Source organism: Pantherophis guttatus, chromosome 4, assembly GCF_059756535.1.
Source record: "Pantherophis guttatus breed Tessera chromosome 4, ASM5975653v1, whole genome shotgun sequence".
NCBI classification, from domain to species: Eukaryota; Metazoa; Chordata; class Lepidosauria; order Squamata; family Colubridae; genus Pantherophis; species Pantherophis guttatus.
Genome location: NC_142066.1, coordinates 12,384,292 through 12,404,883, shown reverse-complemented (window position 1 = coordinate 12,404,883; position 20,592 = coordinate 12,384,292). Strand labels below are relative to the sequence as shown.

General features: G+C 39.9%; 2 protein-coding genes across 2 annotated transcripts; one reads left to right on the top strand and one right to left on the bottom strand.

Annotated features, from left to right (window-relative positions):
• The first annotated feature begins 2,475 nt into the window (after positions 1–2,475).
• Positions 2,476–12,380, top strand: LOC132710165 (olfactory receptor 6E1-like). Its single transcript, XM_087893337.1, has 4 exons — positions 2,476–3,409; positions 4,580–4,605; positions 6,734–6,794; positions 12,369–12,380. Exons 1-4 carry the CDS (start codon positions 2,492–2,494, stop codon positions 12,378–12,380), a joined length of 1,017 nt encoding a protein of 338 aa, XP_087749463.1. The 5' UTR covers positions 2,476–2,491.
• A 572-nt stretch (positions 12,381–12,952) lies between these two features.
• On the bottom strand, positions 12,953–13,897 carry LOC132710163 (olfactory receptor 6E1-like). The gene has a single exon (XM_060685766.2). It carries the CDS (start codon positions 13,895–13,897, stop codon positions 12,953–12,955), a length of 945 nt encoding a protein of 314 aa, XP_060541749.2.
• Positions 13,898–20,592: the final 6,695 nt, after the last annotated feature.

Genomic DNA, 20,592 nt, shown 5'->3' with positions numbered 1-20,592 from the left:
TTTCCATTGGTATATAATTTTATGATGCTACTTGTTACATATGTAAATAGCAAATGATGCCAGGGATGTAGGCTTCACTCAGGTCCGGGTTTAACTGGACATTTGCATGCCCATCATGATTGGTGGATTCAAACGGGACCCGCCACTGATTGGTGGATTCAAACAGAGGGAAAGGTAAAGCGTTGTCAGTGGCTGAATCAATGGGACTGTTCCCTTTAAAAGGGAGTGCTGCCAGCTAAGCCTGAGCAGAAGTCACTCATTTAAATAAAGAGCTGAAGTTACTGTCTATCCTCCTGCCTCTTCATTGCCTCCCACGATCTAACACTACTCCAATAAAAAGTGGTGTTATTAGCTAGTTTTAGAAAATACGCTTTTCCCAAAAGGTTTCCACAATTTTGGCCACTACGGTATGTTGTGTGAATGCAGCTCCATTGAGAAGAATGATAGAATCAACTTTTCTTCAGGATTTGGAACACAAGATTAGTAAAAATAGCTATTTAGCATAGTATAGGTAAAAGGCTGTTCAATATTCACCATCCATTATTCAACTTACAACATTACCGTAAAATGTTTCTTTCCCTCAGAAATGCTACCTTGTGTCACATCAAATAACCGTACAATGAAAAAGGGTTTGGAATATATGTGTTTGAAATTGCCATCTTATTTAACATTAGGATAATTCTATTAATTGCGGTATGAAAAGTTGAAAGATTTGTGTGAACTTTCTTCTGACTGAAAGAGAAAAACGGCTTTCTCGGGTGAGATGGGAAGAGAGTATTGGGAAGAGTATTGAGCAAATACTGGGCTTCCCAATACAGCTTCCCAATACTGTATGCATGTATGGGACTGGAGGCTAAAACATATAAACAACTTTTGCTGGAAGTGGGTATTTATAGTTTAATGAAAAGAAGAACTAGGGAGACATAATAGCAGTGTTCCGATATCTCAGGGGCTGCCACAAAGAAGAGGGAGTCAAGCTATTGTCCAAAGCACCTGAGGTCAGGACAAGAAGCAATGGGTGGAAAATAATGAAGGAGAGAAACAACCTAAAACTAAGGAAAAATTTCTGGACAATTAGAACAATAAATCAGTGGAACAACTTGCCTCCAGAAGTTATGGGTGCTGGAAGTTTTTAAGAAGATGTTGGATAACCATTTGTCTGATGTGGTGTTGGGTTTTCCGCCTAAGCAGGGGGTTGGACTAGAAGACCTCCAAAATCTGTTCCAACTCTGTTATTCTAAAATATAAAATAGTTAAATACCGTACCCATAGAAGTACAGTATACTGTAAATATTTATTTATTTATTTATTTATTTATTTATTTATTTATTGGTTCGATTTATATGCTGCCCTTCTCCGGAGACTCAGGGTAGCTTACAATGCGTTAAGCAATAGCTTGCAGTAATTGCAGGCAACTGATGCTACTTAACAGCACTTTAGTCTGCTGCGCCACCAAGGCTCTTGGCTCTTGGACAGGTGAGAATACGCTGTGTCTTCTTAGAATCTTTTACACTAATGACTAGAAGTACTTTGATATGATTCAAACCATAATGTCTTATTATATCAGAGATAAACAGAATAGCAGAGTTGGAAGGGACATTGGAGGTCTTCTACGAAACCCTATACTATTGCTTAACGCATTGTCAGCCACCCTGAGTCTCTGGAGAAGGGCGGCATATAAATCAAATTAAAAATAAATAAAATAAAAATAAAATAAAATATGCCACTTCAGACAAAAGGTTGTCCAACATCTTCTTAAAAACTTTCAGTATTAGACCACTCACAACTTCTGGAGGCAAGTTGTTCCACTGATTCTAGATTGCTTCTCTCCTTGATTAGTTGCTATCTGTTGCTTCTTGTCTTGCCTTCAGGTTCTTTGTAGAATAGCTTGACTCCCTCTTCTTTGCCTTTGTCCCCTTAGACCCGTGATGGTGAACCTATGGCACATGTGCCACAGCTGGCATGTGGAGCCATATCTGTGGGCACATGAGCGTTGCACTAGCTCAGCTCCAGGTTCACATGTGTGTGCCGGCCAGCTGATTTTTGGGCCTTCCGGTCCCACCAGAAGTCGGGAAATGGGACGTTTCCAGCCTCCGGTGGGTAGGGAAGGCTGTTTTCACCCTCCCCAGACTCCTAGAAAGCCTCTGGAGCCTGGGGAGGGCAGAAAATGGGTCAACTGGGCCCACCATACCATCATGTGCCAAAAGCTGAGGGTGAGTGGAGGGGATTACATGTGCATGCGTGGAGGTGCGGGGTGTGGAGGACATTGAATTATGGGTGTGGGCACGCATGTGCATGACCCCCCCACCCCTCGCAGTCCCCCCCGCTTCTGGAATGCAATGGCAAAAAGGTTAGCCATCACTGCCTTAGACTAATTATCTGATAATAATCAAAGCTGGTGAAATTGGATTTATTGGAAATTTGCGATGAAAATGAAAATGGAATTGGAGTAATCTCTTATCATTTCATTCTATTTTCAGGAATGAACTGAATGGCAAACAGCACCACAGTGAGAGAGTTCATCTTGTTAGGGCTGACCAACAACCATCAACTTACCGTTGGACTTTTCCTCATCCTGCTTGGGATTTATCTTTTAACATTGATAGGAAACATGTTGATTATTATGATCACACTGGTGAACGCCCAACTGTATAGCCCGATGTATTTTTTCCTCCGACATGTGGCATGGTTAGAGATTGGGTTTGTGAGTACCATCATTCCTAAAACACTGGCCAACATGGCCACCGGCAGCAAGAGCATCTCTTTAGCTGGTTGCTTCACACAGATGTTCCTCTACTTTTTTCTTGGGACCACTGAGTTCCTTCTCCTGGCCACAATGTCTGTTGATCGATACATAGCCATCTGTAACCCTCTTCACTATCCAACCATCATGAATGAAGAAATCTGCTCCTTATTGGTACTTTGTTGTTGGGTTGGGGGTTTGTCACTAATTCTACTTCCATCCATTCTTTTCTTTCAAATGCCATTTTGTGGTCCTAACATCGTCAATCATTTCTTTTGTGACAATGGACTTCTAATCAAACTATCATGTGTTGACACTGGCCTCTTAGAACTTTTTAATTTTGTGACTGCCATATTCTTTTTGCTTGGGACCTTAATTATCAATGTTGTGTCTTACATCAAAATCATATCTACCATTCTGAGAATCCCATCAACTACTGGGAGGAAGAAGGCTTTCTCCACTTGTGCCTCACAGATCAGTTTGGTCTCCATCTCATACAGCAGTTGTATTTTCATGTACATAAGATTCAAAGGCAGCAGCAAATTAGAATTCAACAAAATAATGGCTCTTTTGAATACTATCATGGCTCCATTTTTTATGCCATTCATATATTGTTTGAGGAACAAACAAGTACAGGATGCTTTGAGGACTGAACTGAGACGATGGGTTGTGTTTTGCAAGAAATTGAGATGATTTGTCATTGATGTGACCTTGAAGTAGATCAGTGGATCAGTGGTGAGTTTGGCCCGGTTCTCCCGAGCTGGTAGAGGTGACAATATGATGTCACCAAACCGGTTCTGCTTCCCCCTGCACCCCCCCACCCACCCGTGTTATTCTTACCTTTTATTTGGCCCCACCCCCAATCTATTGCTGCCTCCTGAGTCCCAGCTGATGGCTAGAGGGAAAAAAACTGTTTAAACTCTTGCCACGGGGCTTCAAAGGGCCGCCCTACAGCTGATCAGAGTCAAAAGAAAACTAATGAGTAGACCAGTGCCTGCAAAAAATAAATGGGTAGATCGGTACAGCTCTGCAAGCAGTTAAAGCCTGGCAGACCAGTACCTCTGCTAAATCCTAAATAATTGTCATATGATCATCAAGCCACGCCCACAAAATAAGCCATGCCCACAGAACTGGTAGTAAAAAAATTTAGAACCCACCCCTGAAGTAGATATTTTATAGGTTTAAGTTCTACTTTGTTAAGCATGTACTGTTTTCAGATGTAATGAACACACACTGAGATGGTTTTACAAGGGGACCTGAGAATACATAAGGGTTTGGTAATCAAGAACCAAGAGTGGTGCGATGGCCTAGAGGTGGAGCTCTCACCTCACGATCAGAAGGCTGTGAGTTTGATCCTAGGTAGAGACAGCTATTTCTTTCTCTGGGCACAATGAGAATATATCTGCTGAATATAACTCTGAATTGGCAACAAGCAGGGCATCCGGCCAGTAATCACTCAGCCCCATTCAGTTTACCAGACTCCACCCCACAAGGGATTATGGGGTCATTAAAAGGTGATGATGATGGCAGTCAGGAACCAAAACATCTGATAATCCCCAACAAAATAATCCACAATACATGAGAAATACACACACAATGTTTTAGTCTGACTTTGGATTTGACATTGCCAGAGAATGCATGATAGATATTTCTTGCAATTCACAATAGGCTGCTTTGCTCCTTGAGACGTCCCTGTGGGATCTTCACAGTTAGTCTCGAATATGTGTTGCATCTTATTATGCTTCAAAACAGTAACTAGATTCCTGTTGGTTTTTTTGTTTTTCTTTAAATAATATTTATTAAATTTCCAAAGATTAAAATACACAGTACAAAAAGAAACACAATACACAAAAAGCAAGAAAAAAAAAACACAGAGACAAAAAGCAAAAAAAATATAAACAACCAAAAATGAATATATCACAATTTCAATACTAATAACAACTTTTCTGCATCGGTATCTCTAACCTATTTAACCTCTTTACACAAATTCTACTTCTAAATATCTCTATCTTAAATTTACACCTTTATTTAAATTATCTTGATTTTCTATTTACAATTTGATCTCATAACAAAAACATCCCTAAAATTTTATGTTTTACTCTCCAGCCAGGAATACCATTTATTCCATATTAAATAGTACTCGGTGTCCTCCCTCTCCTTCATTTCCATAGATAATCTGTCCATCTCTGCACTATTGAATATTCTTTTTATTATGATTTGATCTGGAGGGGTGTCTGGTTGTTTCCAATTTTGTGCTATCACAATTCTACTTGCCGTTAATATGTGTAATATGATATATTGTATATATTGTATTGTATGGAAGGGAAAATGCAGAAAAGTATACAATATATCATCTTACACATACTAAGGTTCCTATTGTTTTTAGGAGGTGGCTTCCATGATCATTGCTCAGAAAAGATACAGAAGAAGGAGGCAGCAAAACTGCACCGAGGATACATCCATGAGCCAAGAAGACAAGGCATTTCTTCCAAAGCACTGAGAATGGAGAAAATTATGCTTCCCAAACATTGAATTAAGGGGTAATGTCTTAATAGATGTATTTGCTTTGCCTCCAATTTATAAGCAAATTCAGCACAATTTCACAATCTAGAAAAATGGCTATGACTAACAGAAAAATATAAGATAATAACACAGAGAGATCATGAAAATTTTCTAAATGTTATATCTATGGAGATTCTCAGTCATCCAAGGCATCGTTGTCCCAAAAGTGTCTTTTCAAGAGGGGGGGAAAAAAAACAATATCACCTTTGGGACATCCTGAATATGTTTTATGTATATTGTTAAGTGGTAAAAATACTGCCTGGGAAAAATAAATTAGGGAATAAAAGTTTGATAGATACTTTTGTTTTGCCTCTGATTTGCATGAAACATACCCTAATAATAATTATTATTGATTAATATTAATATTATTGATGTAAGTCCATAAAGATTCTCAGTCATCCAGATCATGGTTGCTTTTTCGGGAGGCAACTGGACTTTCTTATTTTTTTCTTTCGAAGACATTTCACTTCTCATCCAAGAAACTGCGACAGTTTCCACGATTCCTGGAGGAAACATCTTATCTAGATCCGTTCCAGTCGGGTTCAGGTCTGGGCACAGCACGGAAACGGCATTGGTCACGTTGGTTGATGATCTCTGGAGGGCTCGGGACAGGGGTTGCTCCTCTGTTCTGGTCCTGTTAGATCTCTCAGTGGCTTTTTATACCATTGACCATGGTATCATGCTGCACCGGCTGGAAGAGTTGGGGGTGGGAGGCATCGTGTTGCGGTGGTTCTCCTCCTTTCTCTTCGACCGGTCGCAGTTTGTGTTGGCAGGGGGGCAGAGGTCGACCTCGAGGCCTCTCATCTGTGGAGTGCCGCAGGGATTGGTCCTCTCACCTCTCCTGTTCAACATTTATGTGAAGCTGCTGGGCGAGATCATCCGTGGCTTCAGGGTGAGATACCATCATGGGGCTCCCCTTGAAGAGCACCCGGAGGCTCCAACTGGTCCAGAATGCAGCAGCGCGGGTAGTGACAGGAGCAACATGGCGCTCCCATGTAACACCACTCCTGTGTGAGCTGCACTGGCTCCCGGTAGTCTTCTGGGTGTGCTTCAAGTTTTGGTCATCACCTTTAAAGCGCTCCATGGCATAGGGCCTAGCTATCTTCGAGACCGCCTGCTGCTACCGACGACCTCCCATCGACCCGTGCGCTCCCATAGAGAGGGCCCCCTCAGGGTCCATCAGCCAAACAATGTAGGCTGGTGACCCCCAGGGGGAGGGCCTTCTCTGTGGGGGCACCTACCCTCTGGAATCAGTTGCCCCCAGAGATAAGGAGAATCCATGACCTCAGTGCCTTCCGCCATGCCCTTAAAACCCATTTTTTCCAGCAAGCCGGGCTGGCTTAAGAAGAAATTTTTAAAATGTTTTAATTGGTTTGTGATTTTTAATTTTGGGGCCAAATTTATATATATTTTTAATTGTTTTTTAATATTTTTAATCATGTTCTTAATTCTGGCTGTACACAGCCCTGAGTCCTCAGGGAGAAGGACGGTATATAAATTGGAAATAAAATAATAATAAAAAAAAATAAAAGCTTCTTCAGCTCTGACAGGATAGTGATAGCCTGTCAGAGCTGAAGAAGCTTCTTGGATGAGAAGCAAAATATCTTTAAAAGAAGAAAAAGAAAGAAAATCCAGTTGCCTCCTTAAAAAGCACCTGTGTAATGTAATGTAATGTAATGTAATGTAATGTAATGTAATGTAATGGCTGCCAGAAGAAAAAAGCCCAGAATCAAGTGGATGTGACTCCACTGAGCTAGGGCTGTAGAAAAATCTTGGTTACGTAGGAAAAACCTGGTTAAAAGATATATATATGTGTGTGTGTGTGTGTGTGTGTGTGTATGTGTGTGTGTGTGTGTATGTATATATATATAACATATATATATATATATTACATTACATTACATTACATTACACAGGTGCTTTTTAAGGAGGCAACTGGATTTTTTCTTTTTTCTTTTTAAAAAAAAGATATTTTGCTTCTCATCCAAGAAGCTTCTTCAGCTCTGACAGGAGCTTCCATTCCCCACTATCCTGTCAGAGCTGAAGAAGCTTCTTGGATGAGAAGCGAAATGTCTTCAAAAGAAAAAAATAAAGAAGTCCAGTTGCCTCCCGAAAAAGCACCTTTGGACAACCATGATCTGGATGACTGAGAATCTTTATGGACTTACATCAATAATAGTTTCCCTTTGTAAAAGAGGTTCACAGTTTGTAAACTTCTAAAGTTTGTTTGTTGATCTTTTTACTTGTAAACCTGAAGAACATTTTTGTGGCTTAGCGTGGTGAGTGAATAAGACATTTGATGGGACTTCTGATGCATCTTATTTTGACCATGGGCTGAAAATGAGCTCATTGAATATCTATTTTGCTGATGTAGAAGTTAAGTTTGTATCTAGAGTCTGAAGACTCAGCTTCAGGTCCATCCTCAACATGGGAACATTATCAGACATGGGCCATATCTCCTCCTTCGTTTTGCTCTCCTTCACCTTAGAATAGAATAAGAGAGTTGGAAGGGACCTTGGAGTTATTGTAGTCCAACGCCCTGCTTAGGCAGGAAACCCTACACCACTTCAGACAAATGGTTATCCAACATCTTCTTAAAAAATTCCAGTGTTGGAGCATTCACAACTTCTGGAGGCAAGTTGTTCCACTGATTAATAGTTCTAACTGTCAGGAAATTTCTCCTTAGTTCGAAGTTGCTTCACTCCTTGATTAGTTTCCACCCATTGCTTCTTGTTCTACCCTCAAGTGCTTTGGAGAATAGCTTGACTCCCTCTTCTTTGTGGCAACCCCTGAGATATCGGAACACTGCTATTATGTCTCCCTAGTTCTTCTTTTCAGTAAACTATAAATACCCACTTCCAGCAAAAGCTGTTTATATGTTTTAGCCTCCAGTCCCATACATACATACAGTATTGGGAAGCTGTATTGGGAAGCCCAGTATTTGCTCAATACTCTTCCCAATACTCTCTTCCCATCTCACCTGAGAAAGCCATTTTTCTCTGTCAGTCAGAAGAAAGTTCACACAAATCTTTCAACTTTTCATACCGCAATTAATAGAATTATCCTAATGTTAAATAAGATGGCAATTTCAAATACATATATTCCAAACCCTTTTTCATTGTACGGTTATTTGATGTGACACAAGGTAGCATTTCTGAGGGAAAGAAACATTTTACGGTAATGTTGTAAGTTGAATAATGGATGGTGAATATTGAACAGCTTTTTACCTATACTATGCTAAATAGCTATTTTTACTAATCTTGTGTTCCAAATCCTGAAGAAAAGTTGATTCTATCATTCTTCTCAATGGAGCTGCATTCACACAACATACCGTAGTGGCCAAAATTGTGGAAACCTTTTGGGAAAAGTGTATTTTCTAAAACTAGCTAATAACACCACTTTTTATTGGAGTAGTGTTAGATCGTGGGAGGCAATGAAGAGGCAGGAGGATAGACAGTAACTTCAGCTCTTTATTTAAGTGAGTGACTTCTGCTCAGGCTCTGATTGGATGTGAGCGCCATGTTGCTCCCATAATTACTCGCGCGGCCGCATTCTGGACCAGTTGGAGCTTCTGAGTGCACTTCAAGGGGAGCACCATGTAGAGAGCATTGCAGTAGTCAAGTCGGGAAATGATATAATTTCCTCCAGTTGTCTCTTGCAAGGTTGAGAAGCCCACCTGACCTCCGACCTCCCCGCCACCCCCAAAAAAACAAAAAAAAAAGCCTTTATGGAGCAGCCTTTCCAATCTCCATGGAAAGCAGCAAAAACACCCCCCAAAAGAAGGCAAGTGAGGCCTTTTCCTTAAAGAGGGGATGGGGGGTGTCAAAAAAAAGAGAGGGGGGCACAGCAGAGTCCCCTTCCAAGGAGGGGGAGGGGGTAGGAAAGCTCACACCATACCTTGAAGAGAGAGAGAGAGAGAGAGAGAGAGAGAGAGAGAGAGATTAAAAAAAATAAAAAATAAAATAGGAATTCCTATATAGGCGGCAGGGTGGTGGTGGAAGGCGGGTTTGCAATGGCCTCCCCCCCTCCACGAAGCCAGGCACACCCCTCCCCCTATTTTAAAGCACCTACTAACATGGCAGGATCTCATAAAATAATCCCGTGCATATCCATTTTGACTATTGTGTTAAGAATTATTCACATTTTCTTCAAGATCTTTGAGGTATTCATCATCAGGTTCATACTGGTAAATCAATATTCTAGATTATTAGGGTATATTTCATACAAATCAGAGGCAAAACAACAATATCTATCAAGCATAGAATTGGAACAGTGGGACAAACGATGGGAAAGGAACTACAAACTCACAACAGCAGTTACCTACAAAGAAAACCTCTATAAAATGTTTTATAGGTGGCATTTGCCACCAGCGAGATTGGCCAAAATGTATCCCAATTTATCACCTAATTGTTGGAGATGTAACTATAAATCCGGAACATTCTACCATATGTGGTGGACGTGCCCCATCACAAGGAAATATTGGTGTCAAATTCAAAAACGGTTAGAAGAAATTACAAAGCAAAAAATAGATATGAAACCTGAATTGTTTTCATTAGGAATACTGGACCTGAAAATGAATAAAAACCTTCAATACATTATATTGCACATACCTACTGCAGCAAGAATCACATTGGCAAAAAATTGGAAACAAAAAAATATACCGTCAGATGAAACTGTAATAAGGAAAATTTTAGAATGTGCAGAGATGGATAAAATGACTATGGAATTGAAAGAGAGAGAGGATTCAGACTATTATGAAATATGGAATAAAATGTACAGTTGGCTCGAAAATAGAAATCAGAACAAGAAATGTTTAACTTAATATTGATGAAACTTAAAGTAACTGAACAACATTAAATAAAGAGAGGTAAATATAAACAAATATAAATGTGTAGATAAGAACAAATTAATATTATAATGTGTATGTATGTGTATATATATATATATATATATATATATATATATATATATATATATATATATATTGGAGTAATGCGATTATTCTTCTATTGAGTAGTAAATAGAAATGATCGAATAGAGAACTACAAAAGCGAAGTACGTAAGTTGATACGAAATGCTGTAAAATTACCATCAATGTTATGTAATGTTCAATATGTTATGTTTTGACATGTTTTGTTTTTATATATGTTTGATTGTTTTTTGTGTTGTTTTTAAAGACAAACTGTTTAATAAAAATCATTTTATAAAAAAAATAATCTGATTTAATCTACCTCTTTTGAACTCTGCAAATCATTTCTTAGTTTCATAGAGTCATATTACAGCTAACCCCTCTCGGGAACTAAACATTTTTAAAAGTTGTAAAAATGCTCACCCCTTGCAAACTGCACTAAGAATTAATCACAATTTTTTCAAGATCTTTGCGGTATTCATCATCAGGTTCATACTGGTAAAATCAATATTCTAGATTATTAGAGTATGTTTCATACAAATCAGAGGCAAAAAAACAATATCTATCAAACTTTTATTCCCTAGTTTATTTTGGCCAGGCAGTATTTTTACCACTTAACAATATACATAAAACATATTCAGGATGTCCAAAAAGTGACATTGTTGTTTTTTTCCTCTTGAAAAGGAACTTTTGGGACAACCATGACTTGGATGACTGAGAATCTCCATAGATATAACATATTTAGAAAAATTTCATGATCTCTCTGTGCTATTAACTTATACTGTTAGTCATAGCCTTTTTTCTAGATTGTGAAATTGTGCTGAATTTGCTTATAATTCGGAGGCAAAGCAAATACATCTATTAAAACATTACCCCTTAATTCAATGTTTGGGAAGCATAATTTTCTCCATTCTCAGTGCTTTGGAAGAAATGCCTTGTTTTCTTGGCTCATGGATGTATCTTCTGTGTAGATTTGCTACGTTCTTCTTCTCTATCTTTTCTGAGCAATGATCATGGAAGCCACCTCTTAAAAACAATAGGAATCTTAGTATGTGTAAGATGATATATTGTATACTTTTCTGCATTTTCCCTTCCATACAATATAATATATATAATATATCATATTGCACATACCAACGGCAAGTAGAATTGTGATAGCACAAAATTGGAAACAACCAGACACCCCTCCAGATCATAATAAAAAGAATATTCAAAAGTGCAGAGACGGACAGATTATCTATGGAAATGAAGGAGAGGGAGGACACCGAGTACTATTTAATATGGAATAAATGGTATTCCTGGCTGGAGAGTAAAACATAAACTTTAAGGGATGTTTTTGTTATGAGATCGAATTGTAAATAGAAAATCAAGATAATTTAAATAAAGGTGTAAGTTTAAGATGGAGATATTTAGAAGTAGAATTTGTGTAAAGAGGTTAAATAGGTTAGAGATACCGATGCAGAAAAGTTGTTATTAGTATTGAAATTTTGATATATTCGTTTTTGGTTGTTTATATTTTTTGCTTTTTGTCTCTGTGTTTGTTTGTTTTTCTTGCTTTTTTGTGTATTATGTTTCTTTTTGTACTGTGTATTTTAATCTTTGGAAATTTAATAAATATTATTTAAAGAAAAACAAAAAAACCAATAGGAACCTAGTTACTGTTTTGAAGCATAATAAGATGCAACACATATTCGAGACTAACTGTGAAGATCCCACAGGGACGTCTCAAGGAGCAAAGCAGCCTATTGTGAATTGCAAGAAATATCTATCATGCATTCTCTGTCAATGTCAAATCCAAAGCCAGACTAAAACATTGTGTGTGTATTTCTCATGTATTGTGGATTATTTTGTTGGGGATTACCAGATGTTTTGGTTCCTGATTGCCATCATCATCACCTTTTAATGACCCCATAATCCCTTGTGGGGTGGAGTCTGGTAAACTGAATGGAGCTGAGGGATTACTGGCCGGATGCCCTGCTTGTCGCCAATTCAGAGTTATATTCAGCAGATATATTCTCATTGTGCCCAGAGAAAGAAATAGCTGTCTCTACCTAGGATCAAACTCACAGCCTTCTGATCGTGAGGTGAGAGCTCCACCTCTAGGCCATCGCACCACTCTTGGTTTCTGATTACCATAACCTTATGTATTCTCAGGTCCCCTTGTAAAACCATCTCAGTGTGCGTTCATTACATCTGAAAACAGCACATGCCACAGTTTAACAAAGTAGAACTTAAACCTATAAAATATCTACTTCAGGGGTGGGTTCTAACTTTTTTTACTACCAGTTCTGTGGGCGTGGCTTATTTTGTGGGCGTGGCTTGATGATCATATGACAATTATTTAGGATTTAGCAGAGGTATTGATTGACCAGGCTTTTAACTGCTTGCAGAGCTGTACCGATCTACCCATTTATTTTTTGCAGGCACTGGTCTACTCATGTATTTTTGCAGGTACCGGTCTACTCATTAGTTTTCTTTTGACTCTGATCAGCTGTAGGGCGGCCCTTTGAAGCCCTGTGGCAAGAGTTTAAACATTTTTTTTCCCTCTAGCCATCAGCTGGGACTCAGGAGGCAGCAATAGATTGGGGGTGGGGCCAAATAAAAGGTAAGAATAACACAGGGGTGGGGGGGCAGAACCCGTTTGGTGACATCATATTGTCACCTCTACCAGCTCGGGAGAACCGGGCCAAACTCACCACTGAGCCACTGATCTACTTCAAGGTCACATCAATGACAAATCATCTCAATTTCTTGCAAAACACAACCCATCGTCTCAGTTCAGTCCTCAAAGCATCCTGTACTTGTTTGTTCCTCAAACAAAATATGAATGGCATAAAAAATGGACCCATGACAGTATTCAAAAGAGCCATTATTTTGTTGAATTCTAATTTGCTGCTGCCTTGGGGTCTTATGTACATGAAAATACAACTGCTGTATGAGATGGAGACCAAACTGATCTGTGAGGCACAAGTGGAGAAAGCCTTCTTCCTCCCAGTAGTTGATGGGATTCTCAGAATTGTAGATATGATTTTGATGTAAGACACAACATTGACAATTAAGGTCCCAAACAAAGAGAATATGGCAGTCACAAAATTAACAAGTTCTAAGAGGCCAGTGTCAACACATGATAGTTTGATTACAAGTCCATTGTCACAAAAGAAATGATTGACGATGTTAGGACCACAAAATGGCATTTGAAAGAAAAGAATGGATGGAAGTAGAATTAGTGACAAACCCCCAACCCAACAACAAAGTACCAATAAGGAGCAGATTTCTTCATTCATGATGGTTGGATAGTGAAGAGGGTTACAGATGGCTATGTATCGATCAACAGACATTGTGGCCAGGAGAAGGAACTCAGTGGTCCCAAGAAAAAAGTAGAGGAACATCTGTGTGAAGCAACCAGCTAAAGAGATGCTCTTGCTGCCGGTGGCCATGTTGGCCAGTGTTTTAGGAATGATGGTACTCACATACCCAATCTCTACCCATGCCACATGTCGGAGGAAAAAATACATCGGGCTATACAGTTGGGCGTTCACCAGTGTGATCATAACAATCAACATGTTTCCTATCAATGTTAAAAGGTAAATCCCAAGCAGGATGAGGAAAAGTCCAATGGTAAGTTGATGGTTGTTGGTCAGCCCTAACAAGATGAACTCTCTCACTGTGGTGCTGTTTGCCATTCAGTTCATTCCTGAAAATAGAATGAAATGATAAGAGATTACTCCAATTCCATTTTCATTTTCATCGCAAATTTCCAATAAATCCAATATCACCAGCTTTGATTATTATCAGATAATTAGTCTAAGGCAGTGATGGCTCACCTTTTTGCCATCGCATTCCAGAAGCGGGGGGGACTGCGGGGGGTGGGGGGTCATGCACATGCGTGCCCACACCCATAATTCAATGTCCTCCACACCCCGCACCTCCACGCATGCACATGTAATCCCCTCCACTCACCCTCAGCTTTTGGCACATGATGGTATGGTGGGCCCAGTTGACCCATTTTCTGCCCTCCCCAGGCTCCAGAGGCTTTCTAGGAGTCTGGGGAGGGTGAAAACAGCCTTCCCTACCCACCGGAGGCTGGAAACGGCCCGTTTCCTGACTTCTGGTGGGACCGGAAGGCCCAAAAATCAGCTGGCCGGCACACTCAGGTGAACTGGAGCTGAGCTAGCACAACGCTCATGTGCCCACAAATATGGCTTCGCGTGCCAGCTGTGGCACGTGTGCCATAGATTCGCTATCACGGGTCTAAGGGGACAAAGGCAAAAAAGAGGGAGTCAAGCTATTCTACAAAGGACCTGAAGGCAAGACAAGAAGCAACAGATAGCAACTAATCAAGGAGAGAAGCAATCTAGAACTAAGGAGAAATTTCCTGACAGTTAGAACAATTAATCAGTGGGACAACTTGCCTCCAGAAGTTGTGAGTGGTCCAATACTGGAAGTTTTTAAGAAGATGTTGGACAACCTTTTGTCCGAAGTGGTATAGGGTTTCCTAGAAGACCTCCAATGTCCCTTCCAACTCTGCTATTCTGTTAATCTCTGATATAATAAGACATTATGGTTTGAATCATATCAAAGTACTTCTAGTCATTAGTGTAAAAGGCTCTAAGAAGACACAGCATATTCTCCCCTGTCCAAGAGCCAAGAGCCTTGGTGGCGCAGCAGACTAAAGTGCTGTTAAGTAGCATCAGCTGCCTGCAATTACTGCAAGTTCAATCTCACCAGGCTCAAGGTTGACTCAGCCTTCCATCCTTTCAAGGTAGATAAAATGAGGACCTGGATTGTGGGGGCAATAAGATGACTGTATAAAAAAAGAACACCGCTTGGGGGGAGGAGCGAAAGCCCTACTAAGCAGGTATATACAAAAGTATGAAGGCTATTGCTTAACGCATTGTAAGCCACCCTGAGTCTCCGGAGAAGGGCAGCGTATAAATCGAACCAATAAATAAATAAATAAATAAATAAATAAATAAATAAATAAATAAATAAATAAATATTTACAGTATACTGTACTTCTATGGGTACGGTATTTAACTATTTTATATTTTAGAATAACAGAGTTGGAACGGATTTTGGAGGTCTTCCAATCCAACCCCCTGCTTAGGCGGAAAACCCAACACCACATCAGACAAATGGTTATCCAACATCTTGTTAAAAACTTCCAGCACCCATAACTTCTGGAGGCAAGTTGTTCCACTGATTTATTGTTCTAATTGTCCAGAAATTTCTCCTTAGTTTTAGGTTGTTTCTCTCCTTCATTATTTTCCACCCATTGCTTCTTGTCCTGCCGTCTGGTGCTTTGGAGAATAGCTTGACTCCCTCTTCTTTGTGGCAACACCTGAGATATCGGAACACTGCTATTATGTCTCCCTAGTTCTTCTTTTCATTAAACTATAAATACCCACTTCCAGCAAAAGTTGTTTATATGTTTCAGCCTCCAGTCCCATACATACATACAGTATTGGGAAGCTGTATTGGGAAGCCCAGTATTTGCTCAATACTCTTCCCAATACTCTCTTCCCATCTCACCTGAGAAAGCCATTTTTCTCTTTCAGTCAGAAGAAAGTTCACACAAATCTTTCAACTTTTCATACCGCAATTAATAAAATTATCCTAATATTAAATACAATGGCAATTTCAAACACATATATTCCAAACACGTTTTCATTGTATGGTATTTGATGTGACACAAGATAGCATATCTGAGGGAAAGAAACATTTTACGGTAATGTTGTAAGTTGAATAATGGATGGTGAATATTGAACAGCCTTTTACCTATACTATGCTAAATAGCTATTTTTACCAATCTTGTGTTCCAAATCCTGAAGAAAAGTTGATTCTATCATTCTTCTCAATGGAGCTGCATTCACACAACATACCATGGTGGCCAAAATTGTGGAAACCTTTTGGGAAAAGTGTATTTTCTAAAACTAGCTAATAACACCACTTTTTATTGGAGTAGTGTTAGATCGTGGGAGGCAATGAAGAGGCAGGAGGATAGACAGTAACTTCAGCTCTTTATTTAAGTGAGTGACTTCTGGTCAGGCTCAGCTGGCAGCACTCCCTTTTAAAGGGAGCAGTCCCACCGATTCAGCCACTGACAACGCTTTACCTTTCCCTCCAATCAGTGGCGGGCCCCGTTTGAATCCACCAATCATGGTGGGCATGCAAATGTCCAGCTAAACCTGGACCTGAGTGAAGCCTACATCCCTGGCATCACTTGCTATTTACATATGTAACAAGTAGCATCATAAAATTATATACCAATGGAAAGATATTTTAATCAAGAATGTAATGCAATAATTTTTATGAAGGATTTGCTATTAGAAGAGCATTTACAGTATAAAGACAAAAAGTGAAACACATAGAAAAAAAAAGAGATTTACAAAAATTATCACCATAGAAAAAACGAGATATACCAAAATGATCAACATGTCAGTTAATAGTTAGTTGGGTAAACTTTAGCATGAATTACGGCCTTACAACATCTTCCTATGGAGTGAACCAAGTCTTTGAGTTCAGCAGCTGTTACAATGTGAAACCAATATTGAATGATTGCTTCTATTAACTGGGTTTTAATTTTGGGTCACTTCTGACTAACAAGTTTATTTAGTCGGCTTCATAGATTTTCAATTGGGTTAAGGTCTGGGCTATTCCAGCAGTGGAATAGGATTATCTTGAAACTAAAAAAAAAAGTGGTGTTACTAGCCATCAAACCTCAAAAATACACTTTTCCCTAAAGGTTTCCACAATTTTGGCCACTACTGTAATTCATCATAGGGATTTATGCCAGGGATGAAATCCAGCAGGTTTTGGAGAACCGGTAGCGGAAATTTTGAGTAGTTTGGAGAACCAGAAAATACCACCCCTGGCTGGCCCCAGAGTGGGGTGGGAATGGAGATTTTGCAATATCCTTCCCACAGGAGTGGGCAGGGAATGGGGATTTTGCAGTATCCTTCCCCTGCCATGACCACCAATCCACACCCACAGAACCGATAGTAAAAAAAAATTGAATTTCACCACTGGAATATGCCCTGCAGAATCTCCGTGCCAAGTCTCTATAGATCCTGGTTTACAAGTGTACAGGTTGTGTTTCCATAATGGACAAATCTGGAGGATGAGCGTTTTGTCAGAGAGTTCATTAGTCCAAAAATTTCCCTAAATATGTTCTTGTGTTGAATTCATCTCCCGGCTTCATCCTGGTGGCATAATGCTAAGGAAGGGTAAACCAGCACAAAGGTGTCATCATAAAAGTGAACTTGCAAAAAGGTATTCTAGAAACATTTAACAATTAACCAATGAAATGGCTAGTCTTCAGTCGTTGTGGATGGTCCATCACTGGAGGCTTTTAAGAAGAGACTGGACAACCCCTTGTGGGAAATGGTGTAGAGTTTCCTGCTTGAGAAGATTTGAACTAAAAGACCTCCAAGATCCCTTCCAACTCCTGTCAGTCTTTATTTCTTTATTATCTCTGTTACTTTGAATCCCCGTGCAAATCCAAGAAGGGAGGATCATAGAGAAGAATGCAACAAACTGATGTCATTTCTATTATGTCTATAATGGAGAGACCTAGCTCTCCGGAGACAATTGTAATGCTCAGAAAGGTGGAAGGAATAAAAAGAATAGAAAGGACAGAAGCAAAGTAGAGAGACTCGGTTACAGCAATGATGAACGAACCATTGGAAGAGTTGAAGGACCAGTTTAAGGACAGATCATCATGGGGAAAAAAATCTGCATGTTCCGTAGGAGTAAAAGAAATGATTTGATGACACATAATCAATCTATAGTGGAGATCATCCCAATGTGGCAACGCAGATTCCCTCCTCCCATATGTCTTCCTTGTTCGACAATTACCCAAAACAGTGGCCAGAAATGTCGGCTCTCAAAAATTATTCCTCTTCAAATAACACTAAATCATTTTCTGCCAGTGCATGTAGGATAGGTCTTAAACCCATCTAATTACAGTAGTGGCCAAAATTGTAGAAACCTTTTGAGAAAAGTGTATTTTTGAGGTTTGATGGCTAATAACGCCACTTTTTTGGGGGAAGGGAGTTTCAAGATAATCCTATTCCACTGCTGGGATGGCCTGGGAATAGCCCAGACCTTTACCCAATTGAAAATCTATGGAGCCGACTAAAGAAACTTGTTACCCAGAAGCGACCCAGCAATAAAACCCAGTTAATAGAAGTAATCATTCCATCTTGGTTTCACATTCGAACAGCTGCAGAACTAAAAGACTTGATTCACTCCATGGGGAAGACATTGTAAGGCTGTAATTCATGCTAAAGTTTACCCAACTAAGTATTAACTAAGTATTAACTGACATGGTGATAATTTTTGTATATCTCGCTTTTTCTACGTGTCTCCCTTTTCTTCTTTACACAGGATTAAAAGAACAGGATTAAAACCCAATATTCTTGAGCCAAGCATTGAAACATTTCCAAAATCCTCCCCATTTCCAATTTAGTTTAAAATAGTCATACAAATTTCATGAATCCTATGCTACGTCATTATCTTCTTTCTGCCAATAAAACCATCTCCCAGCTTGTTAGACAAGACTGCATGTACTGACAAACCAAAAGAAGGAGAAATTATCCTTCACAATTTTATTTCCTAATTTAAATTTAGGAAAAGATAATATTCACCATTCAGAGTGCCTTTGGAATGATTCTTAGTTCGCAGGTGTATACCGGACAATTTTTCTGCATGCATGCCTTCCGTATCTTTTTATGGCAATGAACATAGAAGTAACTTCTTATAAGCCACGGAGATAATTATTATTTTGAAGCAGATGGTGTAAAAGGTATTCAAGATTGGCTTGCAAAGATCCCTCAGGGATTCCTGAAGCAATGAAGAAATGCATCACAGGGAAATCTGTAATAGGTATTCTTTGTCTGTTTCCTCTATTGATGTCAAACCCAAAGACAGGCAAAATCATTGTGTGCACGTCCCTCCTGTATTGTGCTTTATTTTGGCAATACCGCATGCAACTTTAATTGTGGTACCAATAAAGAAGAATATTTGTAGCTCAGGGTTAAAATGAAGGGTCCTTGGTGCTCTCTGAGCTTGCTTGTTTTCCTGCAGATGTTTCATTGCCCAAACTAGGTAACATCATCAGTCCTAGTGCAAGAAAACAACTTTAGCTGTGATTTGGTTCTGCCTTTACACAACCGCTGTGATTTGTAAACCATGATCTAAGGTTTGTTATTTTTGGCAGCATAGAATGCAAATGGTGTTACTGTGTTTTCCCAAAAATACAACCTATCTCAAAATTAAATTTAAGAGAGCTCCGGATCAATCTGGAGCTCTGTTATCGGCTGCAGAGGCCTTCGGGAAAGCCGTGCCGGCCTTGCAGGCTGCAAAAGAAGACGTTCCTGAAGGCCTCTGATAGCAAAAAGGAGGCCAGTATTAAAACCTAATATTCTTGCTCCTTTTTTGTGCAAGTGAGGTGAGTCAGTGGATAACATACCCCAAAAATAAGACCTGGTGCCTTTTTTGGTGGCAAAAAACCCCCCAAAACATAAGACAGGGTCTTATTTTTGGGGAAACACAGCTATCTCATTTTGATAGTGATAGGTTAATTCCCCCATGCTTTAGTTGCTCTTCGTTCAATAGATATAGCATTTTAACAGAATAGCAAAAAATCCCAAAGGTGCTTTTTTCAAAGGTAACTAGATTTTCTTTGTTTTTCCTCAAAGACATTTTGCTTCTCATCCAAGAAGTGTCTTCAGTTCTTCAGGGTAGAGGTCGACCCTGAGGTTCCTCACATGTGGGGTGCCACAAGGGTCAGTCCTCTCGCCCCTCCTGTTTAACATTTATGTGAAGCCTCTGGGCAAGGTCATCCGTGGCTTTGGGGTGAAATGTCAACTGTATGCCGATGATACGCAGTTGTACATTTCAATCCCAGGCCACCCCAATGATGCCCTTGACGTGATGTCCCATTGTCTGGAGGCCGTGCGGATCTGGATGGGGAGGAACAGGCTCAGACTCAACCCCTCCAAGACTGAGTGGCTGTGGTTTCCGACGTCCTGATATAGCCAGCTAACACCACCGTTGGCTACTGGGGATGAAATCTTACCCCCCTCAGAGAGGGCTCGTAACTTGGGCATCCTTCTGGATTCACAGCTGTCTTTAGACAATCATATGACGGCTGTGGCCAGGGGGGCTTTTTATCAGGTTCGCCTGATTTCCCAGTTGCGTCCCTTTCTGGATCGGGACGCCTTGCGCACAATCACTCACACCCCCATCATTTCCCGTCTGGATTATTGTAATGCTCTCTACATGGGGCACCCCTTGAGGAGCACCTGGAGGCTCCAATTGGTCCAGAATGCAGCCACGCGAGTGATAATGGGGATGACTCATTGCTCCCATGTAA